Genomic DNA, 25650 nt, shown 5'->3' on the forward strand with positions numbered 1-25650 from the left:
TAACAGGGACTGGCGAAATCCAAAATAAGAAATACCCAAAATAATGGAAATAAATAATATCCGCTGGCATTGATATGCAAATGATCGGCATCGGAAGTGTATTGAAATCGGAATCAGGGAAAGGATCGAGGTCGAGATTTGAGATTCAGATCAACCCTTACCTTGGACTTGCCTCAAGATTATGATTATGCAAATCGGACGTAACAAAAAATGCCGCATCTTTGGGGGTTGAAATATTCCCCGATAATATATCCGCATCCTTTGAAGAGCTCAGCTATTTGGCAAATTTGCCAAAATCAAATTGATTGTTCGCATTGTGCGATTTGCGACAATTTCGAGTGGCATTTTGTGGTAATTGATACAAGTCCGAAAACCATTATCGAACCCATACCCAATCCCAATCCCAAACCCAAATCCTTTTTGTGCGAAAATTTGCCAGCTCTGAGAATGGAAAGTTGGCAAAACAGCGCAAAACATTTGGCGAAAGGGTGAAAGTGCCTAACCCTTTTCCCCGAAAAAGGCAATGTATCATGTAATGAGATCAACTTGGCATCGTTTACCGTCGTTTTCGGGCATTGTTTGCTAAAGTTGATATGTGAGATCCCAAGTGCCAAACAATAGATCCCGCTGGGACTGTGTCGTTTTCGGGAATTAATCTGCATTTATGTCGACTGACTTCTATATAGCAGATTAAATCTGCGAGTGGCCAATTTTAATGTGATTTTACGGAATTAACTTATTAAGCATAGTTTGGAACCTGATAAATATACTATAATAATAGATATTCAACAAGATATTTGGGTATTCGTTCCATGACAGCTTTGGCACTTACTTTGGATACTCATACATACTATTCTCATCTGGATCTCACCCTATTTTTGAGACTATGTATATCATGGTTATTGCCCACTTTATTTGCTGCGCTTTTATCTTTATATGTCCGATGAGGAATGCCTGGCATTACGAGATCCTCATCTAAGATTTTTTTATTGCTGCTCTAGATGCATCCATAACCAATTTGGTTTCAAGATCATCTGTCGATAGAGAACTCTTGATGAACAGCCAAGAAAAAACGTGTGTGAATCTTTTCCGCAATTCAACTTTTATTGAGTGGATCAAACCGGAGTATGTGTGCGTGTATGTGTGGAGGGGTTATAATACCACCACTATAAAGCCAGGGCTATACAACGTATATCAGGGGTTCACGTTAGCTTCTGTGGTCGCAACTGTTTGTCTATTGTTCTAGACAACTCCGACTGTTGCACGAAAATTAATTTCCAACGGCAAGTGCAATGGTTCTATGCTGGGTTTCAGCGGGCTAAGGGGCTAAAAGGGGGGTGGCATTGTAGGGGGCCATTGCAGATTTACCAGGCACTGATAAAAACCAGACGCTAAGGCTTGAAAAGGTCGTCGTTTGCGGCTGTGTGTGCTGCATGTTGCTGTTGGGTATGGTGTTGCTACTACTGCCACTACTACTGCTAATGTTGCTGCTGTTGTTGTTGTTGGTGCAAAGTTTTCGCGGGCCGCATAGCAAAATGCACCGTTATGCGAACGGCAAACGGCGAATTGCTAACCATGTGCCCTGCGTATCTATGAGATACAAATGGGCAAAAAGGCAAGTTTACATATGTGCCGCATCTCAACTGCCATGCCTGAACCTGCTGCTGCCACGCCCCCACTGGCAGCCCATTCCGGCCGCCCCCATTTTGGCCAATGTTATTTAGTAGTTAATAATGAGCATGTTGCCGCTGTCGTTGTTTGCTTTTCGCCCACGCTTCCCTCTTTGTTTTCTTTTTGTTCATTCGATTTTAGCTAGGGTATCATGGGTGATCCAAATTGCAAAGGGTTCGCAAATTTTAAAAAAGGTTTTTACCGGTATATAATGTAATGCCCAGAGTTCAATATGCTACATTTTAAACTTACAATTTAAACGTTTTCAATAATTTATATCGGGTAAACACAAATGTACATACAATATTTCTTCTTATATTTTTAATGTGTATAAAACGCATATTTTCTGTTACTTGATAATTAGCATAAAGGATATATCTCGAATGCAACCCTGCATCGAATACCTTCAGCACGCACTTGTTGCCCTCCTTCGCATATCGATGCGTGCATCTAATGCACTTTCTCCCCCCATTTCTCGTTCCCTCTAATCCTGCTCTAAATTCGCAGGAGGGAGAGTCCTGGCCTGCCTGACTGCCTGTCCTGGCATAATGTGATGTAGGTTGTTGTTTTCCGTGTGTTTGAGTCTGTTTTGCCAGCGAGGAAGAGAGGAACTCAAGGACATGCCGCTTCTCACGGACTCACAAACTCACCTCCTGAATGGTTATGCAAATTTGGAGCACCAGATATATATATAGCTATAGCTATACCCATGCCTACGATGCATTGTGCGATGGAATTCCCACAGAATAAATAGATAAAGTTGGGTACAAAATCAAGAGGGGGCCTTGAGGTTTAGTAAAAAGGGAGCCCATTGATTGGCTCACGCACTTGTTGTTCGGGACCATTAATCAATAGGCCAAACGAGATGACGTCGGTGGTTTCTTTATGCTAATGTCCTGGATTCTTGAGTTTCTGAATTACCGGAAAATAGGGCAGGCAGAGAAAGAGAGACTTTTTGCTAAATGCCAGAAAATGCCAATAAATCACATACGAAAGAGAGAGGCAGTTGCGGTTTTCTCTTCGCTTCACTTGTCAGCGGCATCATTAATAATCCTTTACTTGCCCCGTAGCCTACTTAACGGCGGAAAAGTGGAGAAAAGTCTGGGTGGAAAAAGCAAACGAAAATCTAACAGAGAGTCTGAAGTGGAAGAAGGTAAATGATGCAAATAAACAAATGTCATATGCGTTGCGCATCTGCAGACGGTGGAAAACCCTTTTCGACTGCTGTCAACCTCAAAAATGTCATTAGGCAGGACGTGCTCTCTCCTTTCTCCACTTTCTCCTTGGATCCATTTCCCAGCCTTACAAGCCTGTCACACATATGCTCAATTCGTGTAATTCGATTCAAAAGGACTCGCATTCCTTGATTCGGAATTAATGCAAATTAATGATGCCCAAAACGGATCCCAACATCCTGTGTGAAATCAAATGTTTTTTTGGCCCGAGACGATTGCAAATAGTTTTTTAATGATTTCTCTTCTGGGTATTTTTCCTTTATGTTTTATAGTATTTCTGTGGCAAAAAGTTTTATGGGAATTCCTTGGTGAGAAATAAGTCATTTTAAATATTAAATATATATATGTTGGTGGCAACTCTTCTTGGCCTTCTTTTCCCTTACAAAATGTTCAATATCTTCGAATCTAGCTTCAAATCAACATTAAAAATTCCCCACACGTCTGCCAGCAAGTATCTAGCAATTTTGGCACTTAAAAATTAATAATCCACCTGCCTTCTGCCCTGGCAACAAGAAATAAAGATCTCGAGTCGAGTACAATTGACTGGCGAGTGGCACTTAAGAGTGATGGAAACCGAACAATCAAATCTGAATTATTATACAAGCCGTAAATGGGAATTAACAGAAGCTGAAGTTGAAACTCGAACTAAAGTTGATACTGGAAATGAAACAAAAAACTCGAATGTGCGAACGTATCAAAGTCTGAGCGGACGATTTATAGTTTGAAGCTGACAATCAAGGTGGGCAAGGGAAAAATCTCTAGCTTTATTTTTGGAAGCTGAAACAATTTCAAGAAGACCCATTAACCTCAATTAGTGACTTCGGCCACGAACGAGATGCAAAACAATGGCAAACACAAACCAAACGCAAACCAACAAAAAAAAAAAAAGAAAATACAAAACTCGAACTGAAACTGCTAATTAAAATAATGTCAATAAAATTGTTGTCCATTATATGCCAGCCGAAAATTGCATCCGAACGCCGGAGACTTGGATTGCCAAACGCTGAGAGGGCCAAAAGTCGAACGAGTAAAAAATAACAAATACAGAAAAAATAATTCAACACAAAACAGAAAATAATCACAAGTTGGCCATAAAAGTCAAACTCAAAGTACAAAGCAAGCCATAAACGAAAAACGAAAGATGAAAACAATAAGTCAAGGAGTTAACTTATTTACTCACACGCCGACCACAGTGCGTGCCATTAATGTAGAGCTACGAATTCGGGGTAAGAATGAGTTCAAGTATATGTTATAAACTAAAAATATATAATTACTAATTATTAACTATTATATAACCAAACACAGCAATTTTATTTTGAACATCGGAAATCCCAAATAAATACTATTCCTAACCGCTTGAAAACCATTGTATGGGCATATAAACTGAACAATCGAACAGGAAAATATTCCCACAAATTTCGTAAGTCCACAGTCTGCAATTGTGGCTGCTGGCAAAGCTAATTATTAGTTAACTTGTATCTTTAAGATACGCGCGACTCAAGTCGCAGCATTGCTTAATAGACCAGAACTCCCCTTCTTCTTCTTGCTCGGTTTTCCTTATGCCCAGTAATAGTAATCTGAAGACCCCGAGCCCCTAACTCCGAGATTCCCGCCAAAAGTCCGTTGGTCTGATGGCTCCATTGTCATAACACGTTTCCGTGCAGTTCGTCGCTTAGAGGTTTTGTATCTCATGGATGCACACACAAAGTCCATCCAATAGTACAATTCATTGGCTTTCCCAGCGCTGTCAAATGCATGATTTTCACATGTATCTATTAGATACGTTTGTATCTCTATGATTTTTTTTCCTTTTTCATTTTTTTTTTTGGCGCACTGAGCGTGTCAATGCGTAGCAAACGACACAGTTTACCTCGCCAGCGGCCACGCCCACCCCTCGAACAAAATTATATAGTCCATGTACTATATATAACTGCAGCTAGTTGGTAATTTTCCAAGAAAGATTTCTCCCCTGTGGGAAGAAAAAAAGATATCTTAAGAGGTACGAGGTGGCTCTCTAAAAGCTAACAGCTTGCAGAAAAAAAATAGGTAAGCGATCAGCGTTCGAAATTCCGAAATCTGCATAATTAAAGACGATAGCAGGACATGGATACTTTACATTTCACAGTGGTGTGTGACTTTAAAATAGGGTAGTATAATTATTTTAGCGAATTTTACTCCTATTTTATCTTTTAAGAAAATACTATTTATTGGCTTAATAATTATGCTTAAGAAAAAGTCTTCAATTTTTTGTACTTGTATAATTCAAAGGCCTTATTTTGTATTAAACCCTGTTTCTAACCACTGTTCTATGGATAAGTAACAAGGGTTGAGGGTGCTGTAGTGCACACTCATTAGAAAAAGGTCAGAAGTGGGTTGGAAAAAATCAAACATTTGTGCAGTTGATGTTCCCGCAGGAATCGCCGCTATCTATAATGCGTTATGTCTATCTGCGATTGGCAATTGTATATACTTGTATACTCAAATATTTTAATGTTTCCAGTCGGTGGCATATGCAAGAGTCATAAATCTGCTTCGAAATGCTGATGATGAGCTATGCGTTTTCCATGCAAATCGCGACGGGGGAACGAGCGAGACTTCTCAGTTTAATTGAAATGCAAATGCAGGAGATTGGCAACTGGCGGCCATTGTGGTCAGAAGATCACGCTTTCAAAACAATTCCAAAACGAACCCAAAACAAATTTAAAACACGATCAAATGCTAACGAAATCCGAGATCGCTGACGTTGGTTCTATGCACATTGTATCTATATATCGCTCAGTATCTCTATCTGTATCTACAACTCGGAGGCCTTTGCTTTTGTCTTCTGTCTGTTTGCCAGCTATCCAATAGCCCAGCGCAATCCGCAATTCACAATCCGCAAGTCACAAGTCCAGGTATCGGTGTCCATTGGACGTAATTAGAACGAAAAGCTCAAAAAAGATGCAACGGAAATTTAGTGTGCGACTGAAATGCATCTGGCGGATTCTAATTCCAATTAAAGAGGCGCTTACCCAGGCGTTGAAGGATGTTTACCAAAGCGTAATGCGATCTCATCTATCAGCAGCACTTGAAGAAAACAAATATTGCAAGATTCGGAAAGGGTTTTAAATGTGTTAAATAAATATAAGGTTCAAGAAATCGCATTCTCTATGAGTATTATTGACAATCAATAAGTAAGTTATATTAACTAATAAACTTTAAATTTTAACGAACTCAATTTAAACCAATATTTAGATTTATAATATAAGAAATATGTTTCTTTACTTGTGGAATTTTCCCATTTCCTAATTTGTAATCCATTTGTCAAGGCAATTTTTTATGCAGTGCAGCCGCGTGATCATTGCGATCGAGAGCAACGTTGCCGATTTTCACGGCAATCGAAACTTGAGGCAGCTGGCATCTTCTCGGCACCCTGACACCCTAGACTCTAAACTCGCCACCCTCCCCCCGCTTGATTATAATAATTTAAGCCGAATAAGAAGAAACCGAACCGAAGAAAGCGCCTTCAACAAAGGACAAGGAAGAAAAATTACTGCCTAGGAAGTGGAAGTGGGATGGTTTTAAAGGAGCTCCGAACTGCGCCTGCAATATGCAAATTAGCACGAGCCGAATCGAGATATGTATATATATATGTATTGTGTGTGTATGAAAATACACCCGGCTGTACGGCGGGCACCCTTTCGATTTTTATAAAGAGCGGACAAACCCTTGAATCGAAGGTGAGTCCAAAGTTCCGAATTCCAAGTGAGGCGAGTAATGAGCAAAGGTGTTTAATTGTCGGCTGGCAGGACGAGGGAATTTATTTCTTCATTTTTTCTGTATTTATTTTTCAAAAGCAGCTGGATAGCAAAAGCGGTAGCTTCGCAACATGTAGCAATTGCCACGTAATGGCTAACTTTTTGAGTCGCAATTTTGATTGTGTAGGAATATCAATCGCAAGGGGGTAGATTGAATAAAGTGTTAAACGGTTTTTAATGGTCTTGGAAATGTAAGTTCCTCAGTTTTATTTAGAGGGCATATGTTGTTTAAAAATATATAATAATCAAGTATGTAGATATTGCAAAAATCATGCTTGTCGCTTTTTAAGGAGCGCTTAAATGATATTAATTCGCCCATCTAAATACCAACGCCCCCATTAACTCTTGCATTTAATTTCACTCCATCGTTTTGGCCTGCGGCCGTGTAAACAACAATTCGCGAATCATTTATCTATTACGCAATTACGGCGGGCGCAACAATTGCCGCCTGTTGCTCCTTTTACCCCCTTCGGTGAAATTACCCAACCCTCCGATCCTTCTGGTGGAAATTCGCATTGCTAAATTTGGTGTAATTTTTTTCGCAGCTTTTTTGTTTTCCAAACCACCAACAATGTGCAGGAGCAACAATGGCACGCACTGTTATTACCCCCGTCTTGAAGCTACCCAACCCTTTGCCCATTTTCAGGTTCACCCCTCGCTCTCGGCCGCCTTTCAACCCCTTGCAGTTGCAACACCTTTGCGTACTAGCCACGCCACGCCACAGCACACCACCCTCTCCGCCCATTGCCATTCCCCTTTCTCCACGGACTCCTTTCTCCTCATGTGTGCAATTATCGCGCATTTATTGCGAAACAATGCAAAATACACGGCAGCAACAGCCAAGGTCCAGTTCTATCAACTGTTGCTCTACGCGTATCTTCTAAGGCTCACGACTTTAAATGGGCTTAAACACAAGGAAAATGTGACTAAATGTGTACATTGGAGAATAGCTCAGTTATTTAAGAACAAGCAACAAAAGGGAAACTAATTATACTTCGATAACTTCTATTTTTTCTCTCTGTATATGTGTGTTATGCAATTTGCTATTCTTTTTTTTTCTTTTTTTTTGGCAAAAAGGTCAAAAGGCAACCGATGTCCTGTGGCGCTGCTGACGCCGGCAGAGGTACTCCTGTAATTGCTGTCAATCTGCAGTATGGTTGTTGTTGTCGTTGTTGTTTTTTGGCAGCGAAAGGGAAAGCATTTTTTGTGAGATTTTTCATGTTTACGTCTAATTAACAGTAATTAACGCATTAAATGGGCGTTTGTATTGTACGATATGTGTGCGTGTGTGTGTGCAAGTGAAAGTGTTTAGCAGGCCCTTTGAAAAATTATACAAAAGTGTGTGAAATTCAATCAGCAAAACCGCACGTTTGAAAAGAACAGGGTAAAAGAATTTTCACAACTAGAAAATATAACAAGTTCTTACCAAATAAGAAATTAAAATAGGTTTGAGGTCCATACCTGAAAATAAATAAATTAATTAAATTAAATAGAATCGAATTATTGAAAATAATAATATTCATCTGAAATATTTATAGTCGCTTTCAATCTAGTGCCGTAATCAAAGCGTCTAGCGTACACTGCTCAAAAACGAATTGATTCGTTTGTTGCCCAAGAAACCCGAAAAAAGTCAAAACAAATCAAATCAATTTGCGACGCGCACACACACATGCAAGCACATGTCGAATCAGCCAACCAAAAACAACGCTAATATGACACTTTAACAGTTAGGCCAACACACACACGCACAACTAATAATAAAAAATCATAATTTCAATCAGCGACAACAACAACAACAATGAATGCCAGCAAGTGAGAGGGAGTACGAGATAGAGAGCAAGAGCATCATCGGCACCTGCATATCGCTCACTCCCTTGCACTCGTGCACTCACATTGACGCAGTCGGCAGCGCAGTCGACGCAAAAAGAAATAAAACAAAAATAATAAAAGTAAAGCAAGAGCAAAAAAATATCACTCAAAATCCAAAAGCGATGAGAGCGCCTGCGCGCACCGACAGAGAATGAGTGCGAAAATGAGTGAGAGAGAGTGGAAGGAGAGTGAGTTTCTAGAGCGAGCGAGAGCGAGAGGGCGCGGTGTGAGCGAGCGAGAGGCCAGAAAGTAAACTTGAAAGCCGAAGAAAAATCAAAGCCAAAAGCTGTTCGAAAAAAAGTAGGAAAAAAAAACAGAAATATAAAGAAGAGACATTCAATGGCGTTTGGTGCGAGCGAGATACAACGAGGCAATTGTTGTTTCTCTATCTCTTTCTATCTTCGCTTTTCTTTGATTTTTTACCATTAGTATTAACTGAACTATTTACCTTTGAAGGTTGGATATGTCATACAAAAATTTAGAATATTTCCCTTGCTTTTAGTTAGAATATTATTGAATTGCTTTCCTTTAAAATATTTCTTTAACTTTAACTAATTACATTTTTAATCCTTTTGACCTTCTATAATTACAATGCATTTGCGTTTACCCACTTTTTGATGATCAGCAAGATTAAAAACAATATGAATTTTGTCTCATCAATTTCAACAAGTCAATGAATTACTTAACATAGTTCTGTGGTCTTATTTCTTTTATTCAACATCAAATTTTTAAATATATAAACTATGTTTTACATTTGAAGGTACGCTGCATTTATAAATATACCACTATTAAATTTGTTGTTAAATTAAATTTGTCGATATTTTATATTATTTATATATTAATTAGCCATAACTGTTTAATTATTTTAAATTTATAGAATTATTTTATGTCAGATTGATTCATTTTGGATCAGAAAATTTTGTGATTTTGTAATTCGCATGTGTATTTTTAAGTCGATACTTAATCCATTTCAACAAATCCAACAAAACCCTTAAATTTTGCTTGTCTTAAAATTTTATTATTTAAGTTTCCTTACAAACTTCATAATTCCTTGTTGATGTTTTTAAGTTTTGGGGAGAGCAACAGATATTGGATGCCCCTTGCAGGTAGCAGTGCCGTCGACGTCGACTTCGGCAGAGCCGCACACAGTCGCACACGTGTGACATACATGAGTATGTGTGTTGTCCATTGACGTTGTCGTCGTCTGCTTTTCTGTTTTTCTGCTTTTCTTTTTGCTCGCCAATCAAATGGGGCGGGGCTTAAATCGTTTGCTTCGCTTTTTTCTTCTTTTTTTGTCAGTCTCTTGCCCTCTGCTACTGCCGCTGCCTCAGTCGGCGTCTCTGCCACGGCGTTTCTTCTTCGACTTTTTATGTGACACTTGGCTATGTGTGTGCGATTTGGTTTTTATTATGCGAATTATCGAAAATCGAGAGCGGCCTGTCTAAATGAGTGATTTTTGGGGCTTGAGGGAGCTAGTTTTAATTTTTTTATTTGATTAATATTATTTAATATATTTGATTCAATTATTTTCAAACCTCAAATTCATCCATTTAGTATAAGAACTATTAATATTACCGGAAACTGAGTCAAAATCTAGCATCCTTCTTCACTAAAATGAATTTTTAATAATTGTCCTGGAAATGTACACTATATGTAGCAAATCCAAACAATAATAGATATTTTGAAAGCAAATCAAGAACATAAACAACTTAAAAACATAAAACAGAACATAGAACAGGTAAGGTAATCAACTTTTAATAAGTTGGATGTCTTAATGGAAGTTCGAAAATATTTCGAAAACGAGTTCGAACCCCTTGCATTTTCGACTCAAAGACAGGAGAGCGAGTGAGTGAATATCTTGTGAGTATTTGGATTGAGTGGTTTCTTGAATTCCGCCGATTTTAATCCAGTTGGAATTCTGCTGGTTGGCGGACACTTGTTTCTATATGGGCGATTTGTAGGGGTCTTGAATGCACTTATAATTTGTAATGTTGCATAGTTGTGTATATTTTAAAATTAAGAATTTAAGAGTGGGTTTTTTCACGTCTTATCATTTTTAAGAACGAATCTTTCTTTGAACTTCATAGCCTTTACGAATTTTATCAGTCATTCCTTTCATGATAATTATAACAAGCAGTGATATTTTTTTAAAATTTGTTAGAACCTTATATTGTATACTTGCATATTGTATTTTGTTGTATATAATCGCATAAATAATGTATTAAAGAAATTGTATAAAAATCCCTTATTGGTTTCCCCAATAATATGTGGCTAAATTCCCTTACCTTTGTGGGTGGGGTTGGCGGTTGGGGGGTAAACTAGGAGCAATAAAATGAAATGAGTATTTTTTTCGGGGTGAGTACATTTTTCGACGCCGACGGCGGAACCGAGCATCGTTTTTTGTCTTCGTGTAGTTGGCGCTGCCCTTTCTCTCGGCTCTCCCGTTATTTTCGTTATTTTGCAAGCCGACGACGAAGTCCCCGAGCAGATCCAAGCCCCCAATATTCCCCGTGCACCCCATTTACCAACAATTTTCCACCCAAATCCCTACCGCTTTTCAACCGATTTTCCTCTCAGACTGCAGCAACGCATCTGCGACTGCGACTTGGGTTCTCAGTCTCAGTTTAGGTGTAAGCCATAACCCCTTGGAAAATCCCAACCACATCGCCCCTCCCCACCCAGCAGAAATCGTGGGGTTTAGTGGAAAAATGGTGGTGGGGGGTGAGAAAACCAAGGGGGCGGGGGCGTCTGCATTGCACTTGGCGCTTCGATACAATTTGAACTTTTCTTTATGCGAAAATCCCGCAACGGGACTGCAAATTCCAGGGGTTTGCGGAAAAACACAAAATACCAGGAGGCTGAGAAGGGGCTTACTCTCCAATTTAATATTCCATGGATTTTTGAAGAGCCGAACAGAGACAGCCAGCCAAGGGACTTAAGTTGGGAATGCAATTTAAGGTGCATCATAAAGTGGCGGAAATTCGGAAAGAACAGATTGTTTTTAAAAGTTACATTTACCTCTAAAAAAACATATAAATTAAAACAAACCACCAAACATAGAATTGTTTGTCGAATTTACATTTAGCTTTTTTTACACATCCTATTCAATTTTATCACTTTACATCACTTTCTAGTATGTCTACTATGTTATAACATTTGATAAATATAGCAGCTGCTTTTAAGGAATATTCTATTGTTAAACTAGTTTAAGAAGGTGTTTTCTAAGACCAATTTCATCGAACTTTGAGTTCTTGAGCTCTTAACTTTAAACCTTATCAGTTTCCGAATAATACTTGAATTCCAGGTAAATCCTCCCAAAACCAAAAAATATTACAAGTTTCCGAAATATCCTCAATCTCAATCCCTCCGCCGGCGTCACAGTCGACGTTGCACTCAATCCTGCGCTCAATAAGCAACAACAACAAATAGTGGTGGAGAGAGGCGAGCGCCTGGCTCTTTCGTTTCCAATAAGAAATGCGATGTGCGAGCGGGAGGGCTCTAGCCAAAGTGTCTGTGAATGAATGAATTTCAATACATGCAACTGACATGCGACGGCGCAGAAAAATGCTCAAAAATAAGAGTAAAAAAAAAGCGGAGAAGGAAAGCGCAAAAAAAAGTGAGAAAATCAAAAAGCTATTGAAAGAAATCAAAAGCAGTGCACGGGAATTGAGTGAGATTCTCTTGCGCGGAGCGTGAGAGAGCGAGCGAGAGAGCTGCGCTGCATGAGTGTGTTGTGTGTTTGTGGCGCCTCTGTCGCTGCCAACGCCGCTGTCGGCGCTCTCTGCGGCAGAGGGTTGTCGGCGCTTCGTTAACGTTCGATTTGTTCAGTCATCAACAGCATTCGTGACTGGCAACGTCGTTTCGTTCGTCCGTCGCCGAAAGAAATCGAGAATTTCAGAAGATTTTTGGATTCTACTGCCCCACAAGGCAGTGCAGCTTCTTCTTCTTAGCCGCGGCGCGGGTGTGTGTGCGTGTGTGCCCCTCTCTCTCACTGTGTGTGTACGTCGTGTGTGTGTGTGTGCAGAAGAATCCCCCCACCCACTTCATACAAAAAATTCATAAAAAATAATTGCAAAAGAAAGAATCTCGCTTGCCAAGAAGAAGAAACGTATTGATCATATTTATAAACAAAACAGCACACAGCCAAACAAATCAAAAAGGACTAAACGAACGTATAATATAACTGTTTATTATTTTTTTCAAGTGCATTTTTGTTCGCTAAAATATGTGCGCGTGTATGAGTGTCAAGTGTAAACAACAACAGCAACATCAAAAGCAACAACAGCGACAGCAAACATGTGCAAAATAAGCCACAGCCAAAAAGCAACAACAGCAACAACATAATGATGATGGCTTGAAAAAATCACACACACAACAACAACAGGCAACAACCAAAACAACAACATCATACCCTCACCATTCAACAAACAACTACAACAAAATCCCCCACACAACAACAAGAAGAAACCCCCTTCCAAGAAATCAAAAAATTCTTTTTCGGAACTAAAGTGAACAAAATATAAAACATAACATAACCATAATAATAATAATAACACACAGAAATTGGCTTATTTATGAATTTTTTTGAGCACGTAACAAGAAACATACTACTTAAGGTGTAAATGTGATGACTAAAAACGAAAACCATTAAATAACAACTAACTAACAAGTAAAATCGAAACGACAACAGAACAGAATAATGCCAGGCCTTATTAGCCCCAAATTGGTAGAATCCAAAAACTGAAAAACCCCAAAAAACCTAAGCAAAAACTGACTGAGAATTATTGAATTAACCCAAGAAAGCCCACGAATGCAGCCAACATTGCCACAAGCCGCTGGGACAGCCGATATGGATCTGACGGCTGTTCAATCAATCAACGATTGGTTTTTCAAAAAGGAGCAAATTTATTTATTGGCACAGTTTTGGCAACAGGTAAGAAAAGTTAACAAAAACGTGCTTGAAAGCAAAGAGTTTCGTGTTCCAAAGATAATAATGAATATAGTTCAATTGGTTTGCCAAACAAACTGAGATTACGGGTTTTAAAATGTTCGGTGCAAAAGTGTTTCATCTTCTGTTCTTCCCTTATATTCGCTTTGGCAAACAGTCTTACGTTTATATTACATGCAAAGTGTATCTTATTTTTGTCAACAAAAAGATGAAATTACACCTGTTATATGTAGCATAGAATTTGATACTTGCGGCTTCTAACTTTATATGAATGAAATGAATTCGATTCATACAGTATTGTGTGTATTCAAAGTGAAAAGTTTAGGGGAGCGTTACGCGAAAAGCCCAAAGCCTTTAAAACGTTATATGCGAAATTAAAAACCAAAGAACTTTACATACATTGATTAGACTGAAAAGTCATATACAAATTTGCAATTATCATTGTAAGTAAACAGTGAATAGTTCCCGAGTTCTGTGATATTCGTTGCATTTCACTGGAAACTCCCACAGCTGACAACAATAACCCTAGAGCGCCCAGCCGCCCACTTTAACCCCACACAGCCCCCATATTTTGGCCCCGCCAACTGCTTAACTTAACTTAAGTTAACTAATTGAGTTTGCGTGTCTATGGCAAATGTGTTTTTATTGTTGCTGCCCCGTTATTGTTGTCTAATTTCTTGTTGTAAATTTATTTATTTTTTCTGCTATTATTGATTTCTGAAAAAAATTTGTTTGCACAAAACAAAAGCAAAAATGCAAAGTGCAACAAGCAAGTAATAAGTGAACAGTTTATTGCTTGAATAACTTTTTTTTGAAGCGTTTTTTTTTTTGTTCTGTTTCCTACTACCAGTGAACCGAAAAAGATAAAGCCAGACAAGATCGGCCAGACGGAAGAGACACTTCAGAAGGGGGGTTTCGATGTAAAAGGGGGCGTGGAAAATCGGGAGGCGGGGGCCAGACGATGCTGAGAATTTCGCTGGCCAAATGCCAGACTCCGAACAAATAAGGCGGCAAAATAACATTAGAGGCCAAAAAGGGGAAAAGAAAATCATCTGCCAGACCAGACATGGAAATATCAACTGCTGTATATATTTTTGAATATTTCTATATATAAAAATACTCTCTATATGGTTTGGCAAGTTAATTAGGTTGCGTCGACAGCCGGGCAAATTTTTTAATTGGAGTTTCTTCTTCGATTGATCGTGAAAAGCGAGAGACGCGCACAGTGAAAGACAGACATGGAAAAATTCCCGGAAAATCTAGACATTTGCCGTCGGTGAATGGCGTTTTTTCCCGCTCCACAAATATTTTTGTACGAGATATGGCGATGCAAACTGCAATCAATAAAACTTAAATAAGCAAAACCAAAAGCTATCCTATCGACTTTTTCCCGAGAACCACAACAAAGACAAAAAGATGAGAAGCCGCAGAACTCGTTAGGATTACTTAAAGTCAGTGGTGTACACAGGATTTTATGAATGGGGCTTTGCGGATTTCAAACAGAACCGGTTTTAATTTAATTAAATGCATTTGCTTGTTATATTTCAATATTAGATATGTAGTGATAGAGCAGAGTGTTGGCGGCCCAAACGAAAACCCAAAACCCCATCTAAAGGCGCCCCTGTTTTGGGTTTATTTTTTCCTCTTGCCTAACGATCATTTAATGGCTTTCAAAAGCTTCAAGATCCCTCAACCAATGATCGATTGTGATCAATGAATCAATATTTGAAAGGTTTCGTCATGCCTTCGCATGCTGATCAACCAAACAAAATTAGAACTCGATCCATAAATACCATTTCTCTGCGGCAGAAAAAAGGTTATTCAACATAATTAAATTTGCCAACCAAAAATAGAAGTTTATTAAATAAATTAAACAAACCGCAGACAGACGTCTACAGCTGTCCAAATGAGTTGATAAAAGACTTTTTATAGTATTTCACTTATTTATTTATTTACATTTCAAGAACAGAGCGCGCGCGAAAAAATTGACACAAATCGAATTCGAAAAAGCAACAATAAAAATGTGCTTGATTAACACAAAGTTTTGTCATTAAATATATAGAACGGTGGCACCGAAAAAATGATCACAAAAAATTGAAAAAAAAAACAAGTGCAAGAACAAAAAGCAGAAGCCAAAGAAGAATCAAAAGTTAAAAAGAGCAAAATTAATTTCCGTAATGCAATCTATAAACTTGACCCATTAACATCGAACAGATTTTTTTAGCTTCTACAATTACCGAAATCCGAAAAACCAAAAACCGAAAACTAGACGAAAGATGAGGTTTCTGTCATTGATTTGTGCTGATTCAAACTAGAAAAAAAGATGGAAATGGAAAGACAACAAAACCGAACTAATTGCCAAATGCATTTGCTGACTTAAAAAATATTAAAAAAAAGCAAAGTTGAATTGAAAAGATGAGAGCAAATCGAGTTTGGGTTCCGTTTTAATCGAATTGAAACCGGTTTATAGGGTAGTCACCACCACCATAGCACCATCACAGATGCAGATACGGATATAAAATACGAAATGCGGAATACCGGGGACGAGCATTGATAGTTTATAAAGTTTAATTTTCAAAGATGGCGTCCCGGCATTTGCATATGCCGAAAATGAGCAGCCAAGGGTTGTCCCTTAAGCCCTTGGAAGCACACGGATACCTTGTACACATATACCATACCATAGATACCATAGTACCAGATACAGTATACAGATAGAGATCAGATCGGTGGACTGAGCGGCGGCGTGTGTCGTATAATTTTTAGCGTTTTAAGTGCAATTTACTCGCTCTCTGGCAGAGAAGCCAGCTAATGAGTCACAGAAACCGAAACGGGGGGAAAAAAGGGGTTATACCAAGAATCACAGACCGAATTCAACCACCCACACAGCACACAGATGCATACATATGTAGATATACCCACACACACACACGAATGGTATACGAAAATATTTCAGTCAGTTCAATCGTTCGATCGCTGGAAAGATATGTTAATATAATTAAATTAATTTGTCAGCACGGAAATTAAAACAGAAGCGGCATCGGCAGCAGCAGCAAAAACAGAAACAGAAACCGAAATGTCCATCACATCCACATCGGTACATACATAGTATCTATAACAAAATGCGACGAACGAATCGAAACGATACTTTACTATACTATACTATACGAACCGAACGAAACGAAACGAGACGAATCGAAATGAAAATCGAACAATTAAAAGCTTGTGGTGGGTGGGTGGAGATGCCGATCTGAACCCGAGAACCCGAGAACTCGAACTCGATCTGAACTACCACGCAACTAATAATGTGAAATAAAAAATCATTTGGAAATTATTATTAAAAATTGAGTTCATGAACTATGTGTGTCCGTCCCGTCCGTCTATGCTAACATATGTGTATCTGTATCTGTGTGTGCTCGATCAATTTTTATTATGATTATTTGCTGTTTCCCTCTCTTTCCGGTTTATGGCATTAATTATGAATAGCCATTGAAGCTAATTGAAGCCGGTCGAGTGGAGTGTCCTCAAGTAACTTGGGAACTAACTAACCATCAAACGCACTTCAAATTTCCCATGTGATATGTTTAGGCCGTAATTAGCTGATTTTCAATCGAATGAAGCATCCAGCTATGCAATGACCTCAAGTAACTCAGCTTGCAGTCATCTTAATCAATTGAAATTTTACACAGCACTAAAGTGGGCTTTTCAAAGCATGTGGGTTGTGTGTTTGGGCATTTTTTAAAACCAATACACCAATATACCGAATCGCAAGAAGCTCAGCTTGTGGTTATCAAATAAATAAATACCTATTAAACAACCCTGATACTTTACATACTTGTAGTAAGCACTTAAATAAGTACACATTAGTCGTCTGTCGGCTAACCTCATGTAACTCAGCTTGCTGCCATCAAATCAAACTGAAACTTCACACTCTCATATAAGTGGGAAAATGGGGGGATTGGGGAATGGATCTCCAGCTAAATCGCCACACGGCAAACAGCGACACTAATTGAGCATAAATATCATAAATGCTAAATGCGCTTTGCGTGGTGTGCATCAATTGTCATTGCATCATTAATTCCGCATCTAGACGAACGAACCGAACCGTCTTACAAAAGCTGGCGATGCCAAAAATGAAGAAGCGGCAGTGGCATCAGCGGAAAAGAAAAGATTCGACGGCTTTTGTGTACAACTTAATAACAACTAATTGTCTTTTTATATGCATATATATATGTACATACATATACACATCGGAGGGACATAGGAAAAAAAAAGCCAAACCAAAAACGATTGTGGAGCGGAAAAAAGGGGAAAGGATGGCAAACCTGTCTTGAAAATCTTTGCCTTTGTGTTTTTTTTTTTGTGTGCGCGCTGATGCCTCTTTCATCTTTCAGTTGTCAGTAATTTGTGCAGCTCAATATATCAGTCGATATCTTATGAGTTTTTAATTTCAGGTTTCTCATGTGTGTCTCGCCATCAATTTGATTTCTTACACGGCGAGTTTTTCTTTTTCTCGCTTGAAAAGGACAAATCGTTAAAGCGAATGAAAAAAAAAACCCACTGATGTTGAGGATATTGAATAAAATATCATTTTGTGCACGCCCCCTTTTCGAGAGGAAAACGAAGAGGAACTCGCCACAGAACCAAACGAACCAACTGATGATGATGAGTTTTGTGAGCTTCTCCTCTCGGGATTCCCTTGGTATTGGCAACATTTTGTGTGATCGATACGTTGAATGCAAAAAATAAGAGTCAGAGAAATATAAAAGGAAATATAGTATCTCGGCTGCCGAGTCCCACAGAGAATCCCCTCGAAAAGTTCGTTTCTTGAGTAATGACCAACGCCCGAGGAGTGCACATTAAAAAGGAATCATCATTATTGGCAGGGGGGATCAAGGATTTTATTGGCGGGCTCGCTCCATTAAGGCAAAAACAAAACACAAACAAAAAATGAGAAAAAGAACAGCTCTTGATCTTTTCGCATTTTTCGTCTTTTTTAGTGAACCGAATTTTTGCACACAATTTTACATCGCTGTCCCCGTGGCGTTTTTCAGATGTTTTTACAATTTTTTATTGATGCTTTAATTAAGTTGTTGGTTTTTGCGCGCCTAACACGCCCACGCCAGACGCCTCCCCTGCCAACGCCCCTGCAATATATGCATTTCGTCGTCTGCTTGGCTCTCTTTTTATTATTTTTGGCACGACATGAAAATTAGTTTAGAATTTAATTCGCTTTGACTTTTGAGTGCTTGTTACCATTTGCAATCCATTGCTCCCCCATCGCCGCAGATTTCTATGTGCACAAAGCAGTTTTATGTTTAATTTGCTGTTATTGAAATATTTGATGTGGCATAACTTTAGCTGTTTACCTTAGATTCCCCCTTCTAGTATCTAGAATCAGGCGTGTATTTCTTTTTCATCGGAATCGACAGACGCTCGATTGAGCTTTATAGTTGCACAAATGGAACGGCAGCTTGGCGAAATGTTTATATAATTAATTATGTGAAATATTCCCCCCAAGATTCCGTATCGTTTTGTGGTTTTGCACTGCGGCATTAGGATGTGCATGTGTGTGTGAGAGTTTGCTGATTATTTTTATAGGGAATAAGTCTTGAAATTTCCTCCTGAGGGAGCTCAACGGAATTTCGGGTGCTCATTGTTTGCGATAAGGTTCAGAGTTAGTTTCTAATTAACATTTACTTGGAACTGAAGGATTTCGCTTTAAATATTATTTAGTGTGGCTCGGATGATCACAAGAAAAGATTGACTGTACCCCAATCGTTGTCATAAGGTTTCCATTCGTTTTCCCGGACATAATCCCACGAGAAGAACTCGTTTGCAGCTCGGATCTTGTCATCGTTCGATTAATTTCATTCCCGTCGAGAAGTTGGACCTTGGGAGGGTTTCCCCGTGTCGCCTCATCTGCTGTTTGACCCTTTCACATGGGTGGTTGCTCTTTTCCGCCCGGAAGGGTTGGTATTGGGGTTGGATTGGCTTCGGTTTTTCGACCGGGCTTGGGCCAGTTTGTCAATTGTCGGGCCTGTTTCGCTATAATTTATCAGTTGGTATGCAAATGAGTTTGATTTATTCAATGAGCTGAGCACAATTCCAATTTTTTAATTCGAGAGAAGAGCGGCACCAAAAAAATCAAACGAAAATAATATATTCCTCTGGTTTTTTTTATGGACAGCTGGGATAAAATTCTCAATTTTTTTGATATTTTTTCGGTCGTTTTTGTTTTTTGCATTTTTTCTAGCTATGCTGCTGCAGCATGCCACAAAATGTTGCGCCTCATTGCAAGGCAACAGACGTAAAAAAAAGCGAGAGGGAGATAGAGGGGAGAAGAAAAAAGAAAAATATATATCTGCGGCATATGCGGCATGAATATCGGGGTTGGTTAAGAAGGGGGGCACATCCCGATCCCGATCCCGATTCCGATCCCGAGTAAAATAAAAACACATTTATGCATTTTATCTCAGAGCCTGCGAGTGAGTATGTGCCCCACTCAATCATAAAGCATTGGCAGGCGTAAATCAAATCAAGTAGCAACGGTTGCAGTTGCAGATGGATGTGGAGTTGAAGATGCTGCATGTTGCACGCACACCACCAGCACAAAGACAATGATTAAGTAGGCAAAATACTCTTACTTCCCTCCTCACCGATTCTTCTGAGTCGTCTCTTCTCCAGTTCTCCGGATCTCCAGTCTTCAGTTTTTAGTTTTCGGGCTACCCTTTGCCGGTTTTTCCTTTTTCTTTTTTTTATGTTTTTAATTATTGCCGTACGGTGGCTGACAAAAGTCTGCGACCAAACAGTGACAAACAATGCGCACATGTTGGCTTCCCTTTCCTATATTTAGATTTGTTTTTCCCGCTTAGCTTGCTACCATATAACTTGGTTTCCCTATTGATCACACGATTTCTTACTGTTTGTGTGTGCATTGCCATATCGTTTTCATCTTTCGCCTGAAATGCAACTTGAACGATTGATAGAACTCAAGAACTTTGGTGGCATAACACGAACAACTCAAGAGTTCGATTTTCAGATCTTTGGATCTCGATACGCCTACATGCAAGTCGGAAAAATTCTCATCGGCCCAACGATCTGCTTTTCACACACTAATGCCCGCTGTAGTTGAGAAGCTTCTTCTACTCAAAACTCTGCATTCAATTCAAGACCCCTCATCATCCAGATAGATTTCTACTTCTGCTGACGCGGCTTTTTCAAGTTTCCTCTCATTGTGTGGATCATCATCCGTTGTTGTTGTGCCCAAATAATGCTTAAACATATGAATTACTATATAGATCAACTGCAAATGTACAGCGACAACGAGAAGACAGATCCACAGGACACTGGGAGAAAAGTTTATACTATAGCACTAGATTAACAATGTTTTCATTTGTAAGTAAATATATATATATAAGTAAATATATTCATAATCATATTTACTATATCATTTTTCCGCTCTGCGGTCTTGCAGATTAAACTATAATCTTAATCATTTTCAAAATATTTTGCTTATGCCAACTATTTGATATTTTTCATCAGTGTTTCAGCAGAGACAGCTACTCGAGATATTTGTTGTTGCTCGTGTTTTACTAAATACTTTGTCTGTTTAGATATACAGACACACACAACTGGCAGCCAGCGATCAATGTGATCAATCGCGCTTCAATTTTTCTTCTTTTCAAAGAAGAAAGAGATTTGGTTTGCTGGTGCTTTTTTTTTTTTTGTCAGCGGAAATCTTTTGTGCCACTCTATATATACTGTGATGTGGCCTCAAGTGGCCGCTTGTTGTTGTATTATTAGCTAGTTTGGTTTTTTATATTTCGGTTTCTTTTTTTGTTTGATGGAAATGGGGGTGTCGGTCTCCGTCTCCAACAAGTGGCAGTTGAACGGTTGCTAAGTAGCTCAGATAATGGCATAGCGTAATGCCCTCCACTCCCCACCAAGCATAAAAAAAGTAAAACATATAGACAAACACCCCCGCTCTCGAATAATTGAGTGTCAATTATACACACACATGAGCCATGGGCCTCTTGAGTTTTGGTGTTACTCGATGTCAGCTGTTGAAAATATTAGAAAAAATTATGGACGTAAATATTGTGCATTTCATTGATGGTTTTCTTTGCTTCTGTTTTTTTTTTTTTCTGTTTTGGGAAAATATATGGGGGCGTGGAAAAACAGTTTTTAATGTGCGGGGGAAAATATCTTTATTTATTAATTTATGGATCTGCAGCAGGCCGAGAAGGAGAAGATAATGTGTGTGGAAATTCGGGGAAAAATTAAACAAGTCCACATATAGGGCATTCTTTCGGTGCAGCTTCTCCTTTTTGGCAAATTGATGATCTCAGTTGATTTTTGTGCATCTGCAGCAACTCAACTCTACGGTTCTCAAAATTCTCGAAAGAACAAGGAAACACAATTTCCATACATATAGACGTGTATAAAATCAAATTGCACTTGTTGGCAGCCATCGTCACTGGGGAAGAGGCTAATAAAAAATTTTCGCTGCTGCCATATCGAACGACATAAAAACTGATCGACAACGACAAATATAACTCGTTGCGGCGGTGGCTTCGTTTTGTTTCAGCTTTCTAGTACCCGTTAATACGATGGGTATATTGTATTCGTCAGTCATTTGATTAACACTGCAATATCGCGGGATCTTTACAAGCCAAGCGAATCATTCGTGCGAATCGGAGAGTTAACTTAGTTTATGTGTGAAATTACGCCCTTTGGGTATGCAACTTGCCTAGCAAGAAGTAAGAGGTATGTCCTAGTCGTTCAATTCGACTCTAATGTTGTTTTTTTTTTCGGAAGGCATGAAAAAATAATGCCCAGAGAACCGATGGTTGCCTTTTCTGGGATCGAAATCAGAATCGGGACTGGGACTATGGGGCCTGGTCCCTGGTGTTGTTGTAAATTTTAATGATCTGTCATTTCGATTTATTTTATTTTCAACCGAAAACGCCGAAAGAGACAGAAACAGATACGGCGAATGGCCAACAGAGAGACAAAAGCGAACTGACTGACTGATCGGACGGCGATCGTAGAGCGCACGTCAGCTGCATATTAAATTAAAAGGTATTATATTGTACTAAATATATATATATGTATATGTACATATATGTTTATACATCTCTCGTGCGAAAGAGTGAGGTGGTGGAAGGAGGGGGCGGGCCAGGGGGATGTATAGCGCTCTTCCTCTTTGTTGTTCATGTGACATGACGAAGTGATCTGCTCCGGTCTCGACTCGACTTCGATAAAAATATCCACACATCGATAGAATTTGAATTTGAATTTGACTTTTCTGTGTTCAGTTCAGTTCAGTTGAGTTTCGGTTTCAGTTTTTTGTTTTTTCAGACCCTCCCCCCCTACCACCCGACGTCTTCCCTTCCCCCAATTTGGCATAGTTTTCGTGGCCCATTGTTGGGGAACTAATTCTTGCCGCCGTATATTTGATTCGATGGGAACTAGAGCGCATTGTACGCTTTGTTCTGGTGCCTCTTCTAGTTCACATGTCGCTACGTTATAATTTTTCCTTTTTGTTTTTGTATTTTTTGGTATATTTTTCATTTAATTTATTTGTTTTTTGATTTCACAATATTTCGATCGGGCCAGGCAAATAAATTTTCAACCAGAATATACGAATAATACTTTTACTGGGCTTTCAGAAAAAACTGAAAATTTATTGAAAATCCAAGAGGCAGACAAAGAAAGAGAAGACACAACAAAGAAAAGCAAAGTTTGTCATAAAATTTTATAACTTTTCCCGCCGCGCTACATCTGCACATATAGTATATCTATATGCTATAGTCTAGGATATCAGTTGTGACAATTTATGGTGATTGCCAATACTTTTGCGTGTGTGGGCGATGGACCATTGTTATGTTTCGGGGATTAGTTTGCCACTGTTAATTTGTTAAAATTTATTTCAAATTGCTCTGTTTCTTGTGGTGTTTTCTTTCCCCGGTTTTTATGGGGAAGGGGGCTTTATGGTGTGTGTCCATGATAGTTGCTCATTTGGCTGGCTCATTTGGTATCGGGGCATCATAAATATTTAAGAGGTCATAAAAGCGAGGGCGGGCCATGCCCCCTCCCTCATAATTGGCAAGCACTGATAAGCACACATACATGTTTGGTATATTCCCTTTAATTATGATATAATGTTTGGCCCAAAGTTTTCCCTCCGCATAATTGCCAAACATTTTTGGCATCCGTCGGGGGGTTCCGAGGGTTTTCTGGTAAATTTCTATTGAATTCTCTTGTGCTGGGTGTGTTTGTGTGCGTGCGTGTTGTATATTTTTTGTAGTTCGAGTAAACCGTTTATGAAGTCATAATTTCTGTCATATCATGCTCTTGGCCCAGATCGGTGGCTTATGATAAGCCCTGCTTCAATAAAACTAACGAAAACAACAAGGGTCAACTGATGAATCTTAAGTGGCCTGTGCCGAAGGGTCTCGAGTGTTTAATTTGATTTCGGACGAATCAATGTCGGCGGCACTGTTTGCATAGGTTGACTTATTGGTACTAGTGTGGCCAAGGATCCGTCCCACCCCTGCTTTAAAGCCAGTGTGGCCAGCCTCCAGTGTCATTAACCCACACACACGAGCATAGGATTTTAGAGAGCATTAACTGCTTTGGCTGTGTTTCGGTGCCAGCCAAAAACTATGCCAAAAACTTTCAAGGACACATGCAATGCACGCAGCAGCAACAACAAAAAGCAATTGGGTGGTGGCTGGGCGGTGGGTGGCGGAATCATGCGTTTGCGGCATTTTCCGAGACGCGCACATGCAGCCATGCCACCCATCTCACTCCCGCTCGCAAACTCTCTGTCTGTCCGTCCCTCTCTGTCGCCACCGCAAAACGTGCGTAATTAAAAGTGAGGGAGTGTGCGTGAGTGTTTACAGTTATACTGTAGCATTCACAAAAGTCTTTAAAGAAATAATCCTAATTATTTAAGACGAATTTTTGGACAAAAAGTTTTTAAAGTTTTAAGTTTTTTAAATAATATGAGTGGCCGTATATATTTAATATGAAAGCGAACCGCTTCATTAAAGAATCCATTTCCATAAACTCTAATAAACATTTAATGAGCCTTGAAGAAAACTAAAAGCTTTCCATATCTTATATTATGAAGTAGGTTAAAACCAGCTGTGACTATCTCTTTCTCTTGGTTTAAACTGTTGCTCGCTTTAAAGTTTAGACATAGGCTCAACAGCTCTTGCACACACATAGCCTGGCATATTGAAGCTCAAGGACGTGGTCTAAGTTTAAGACAGCACAAAAAAAAAAAAACAACACTCACAAACAAACAACAACACTAATACAAAGCCAAAAGTGCCTTGTCTTTCTCTGGCTTTGAAGCCCCATCCTCCATAAACACACACATACACATAGTACTCCACTCCCTATTTTCTACCCCCTTTTTTAGACCACGTCTTCGTCTTTTTGCTCGGCTCTTTTTGATACTAATTTTGCTACTTTGCCTGCCAGCTGTGGAAAGAGAGGGGGCTAGCGTGGAGTGAAAGAGAGCGGGCTAGCGTTTAATTTACTTGAGGGCGCCTTACACTAGGCAAGGTTTTCGTGCTTTTTTCGGAAGGAGGGATTCGTTGTAGTAGTAGGACTCGCCGGTTTTTCCTTTAAATTTAATTTCTTTTGCTAGTTTTTTGCCGGGCCAGCTGACGACGTCGTTGTCGGCTTGCTTAGAATTTTCGTTATTGTTTTGTTGTCTGAGGTTAGTTTTCACTGCCGACGTAGTCGTCGTCGTCGTCGTCATCATCATCACCATCATCATCATTATCATCATCATCGTTGCCTCTTGGCACATTTTCCGTCTTTTCCCGTCTGCCATGCTGGCACTGTATGTGTGTGCCAGCGAATGTTTGTGCCTTTTACTGTTGGCTTTAATTAGAACATTTCACTCTTTTTTGGGGTGGCAACAGTTGGGCGGCTTTAAGCCAAAAACTCCGTTCAAGGCCCCATTTAATCGCATTGAAATTGGGCAAACAACATAGAAGTATCAAGCATTTTACTCTGATAAAACAAAATTATACGTTTTGTATAAAATTTTAACGACTCTAAGATACATATCGAACTTGTCTAATTGACATGTCTTCTTCTTTTTCAGGTA

The 25650-nt window shown here is 39.2% G+C and overlaps 1 protein-coding gene across 3 annotated transcripts in view; it reads left to right on the forward strand.

Annotated features, from left to right (window-relative positions):
* The first annotated feature begins 12360 nt into the window (after window positions 1-12360).
* Window positions 12361-25650, forward strand: part of LOC6725375 (homeobox protein cut) — a 66560-nt gene continuing 53270 nt past the window's right edge. The window contains exon 1 of one of the 3 annotated variants that reach the window (XM_039298079.2): window positions 12361-13505. In XM_039298079.2, coding sequence (XP_039154013.1) covers window positions 13383-13505 — 123 coding nt within the window. In that variant the 5' untranslated portion in view covers window positions 12361-13382. The remainder of the gene's footprint in view (window positions 13506-25650) is intronic. The other 2 variants (XM_039298082.2, XM_039298081.2) reach the window with 2 other exon arrangements.

This window comes from Drosophila simulans, chromosome X, assembly GCF_016746395.2.
Source record: "Drosophila simulans strain w501 chromosome X, Prin_Dsim_3.1, whole genome shotgun sequence".
NCBI classification, from domain to species: Eukaryota; Metazoa; Arthropoda; class Insecta; order Diptera; family Drosophilidae; genus Drosophila; species Drosophila simulans.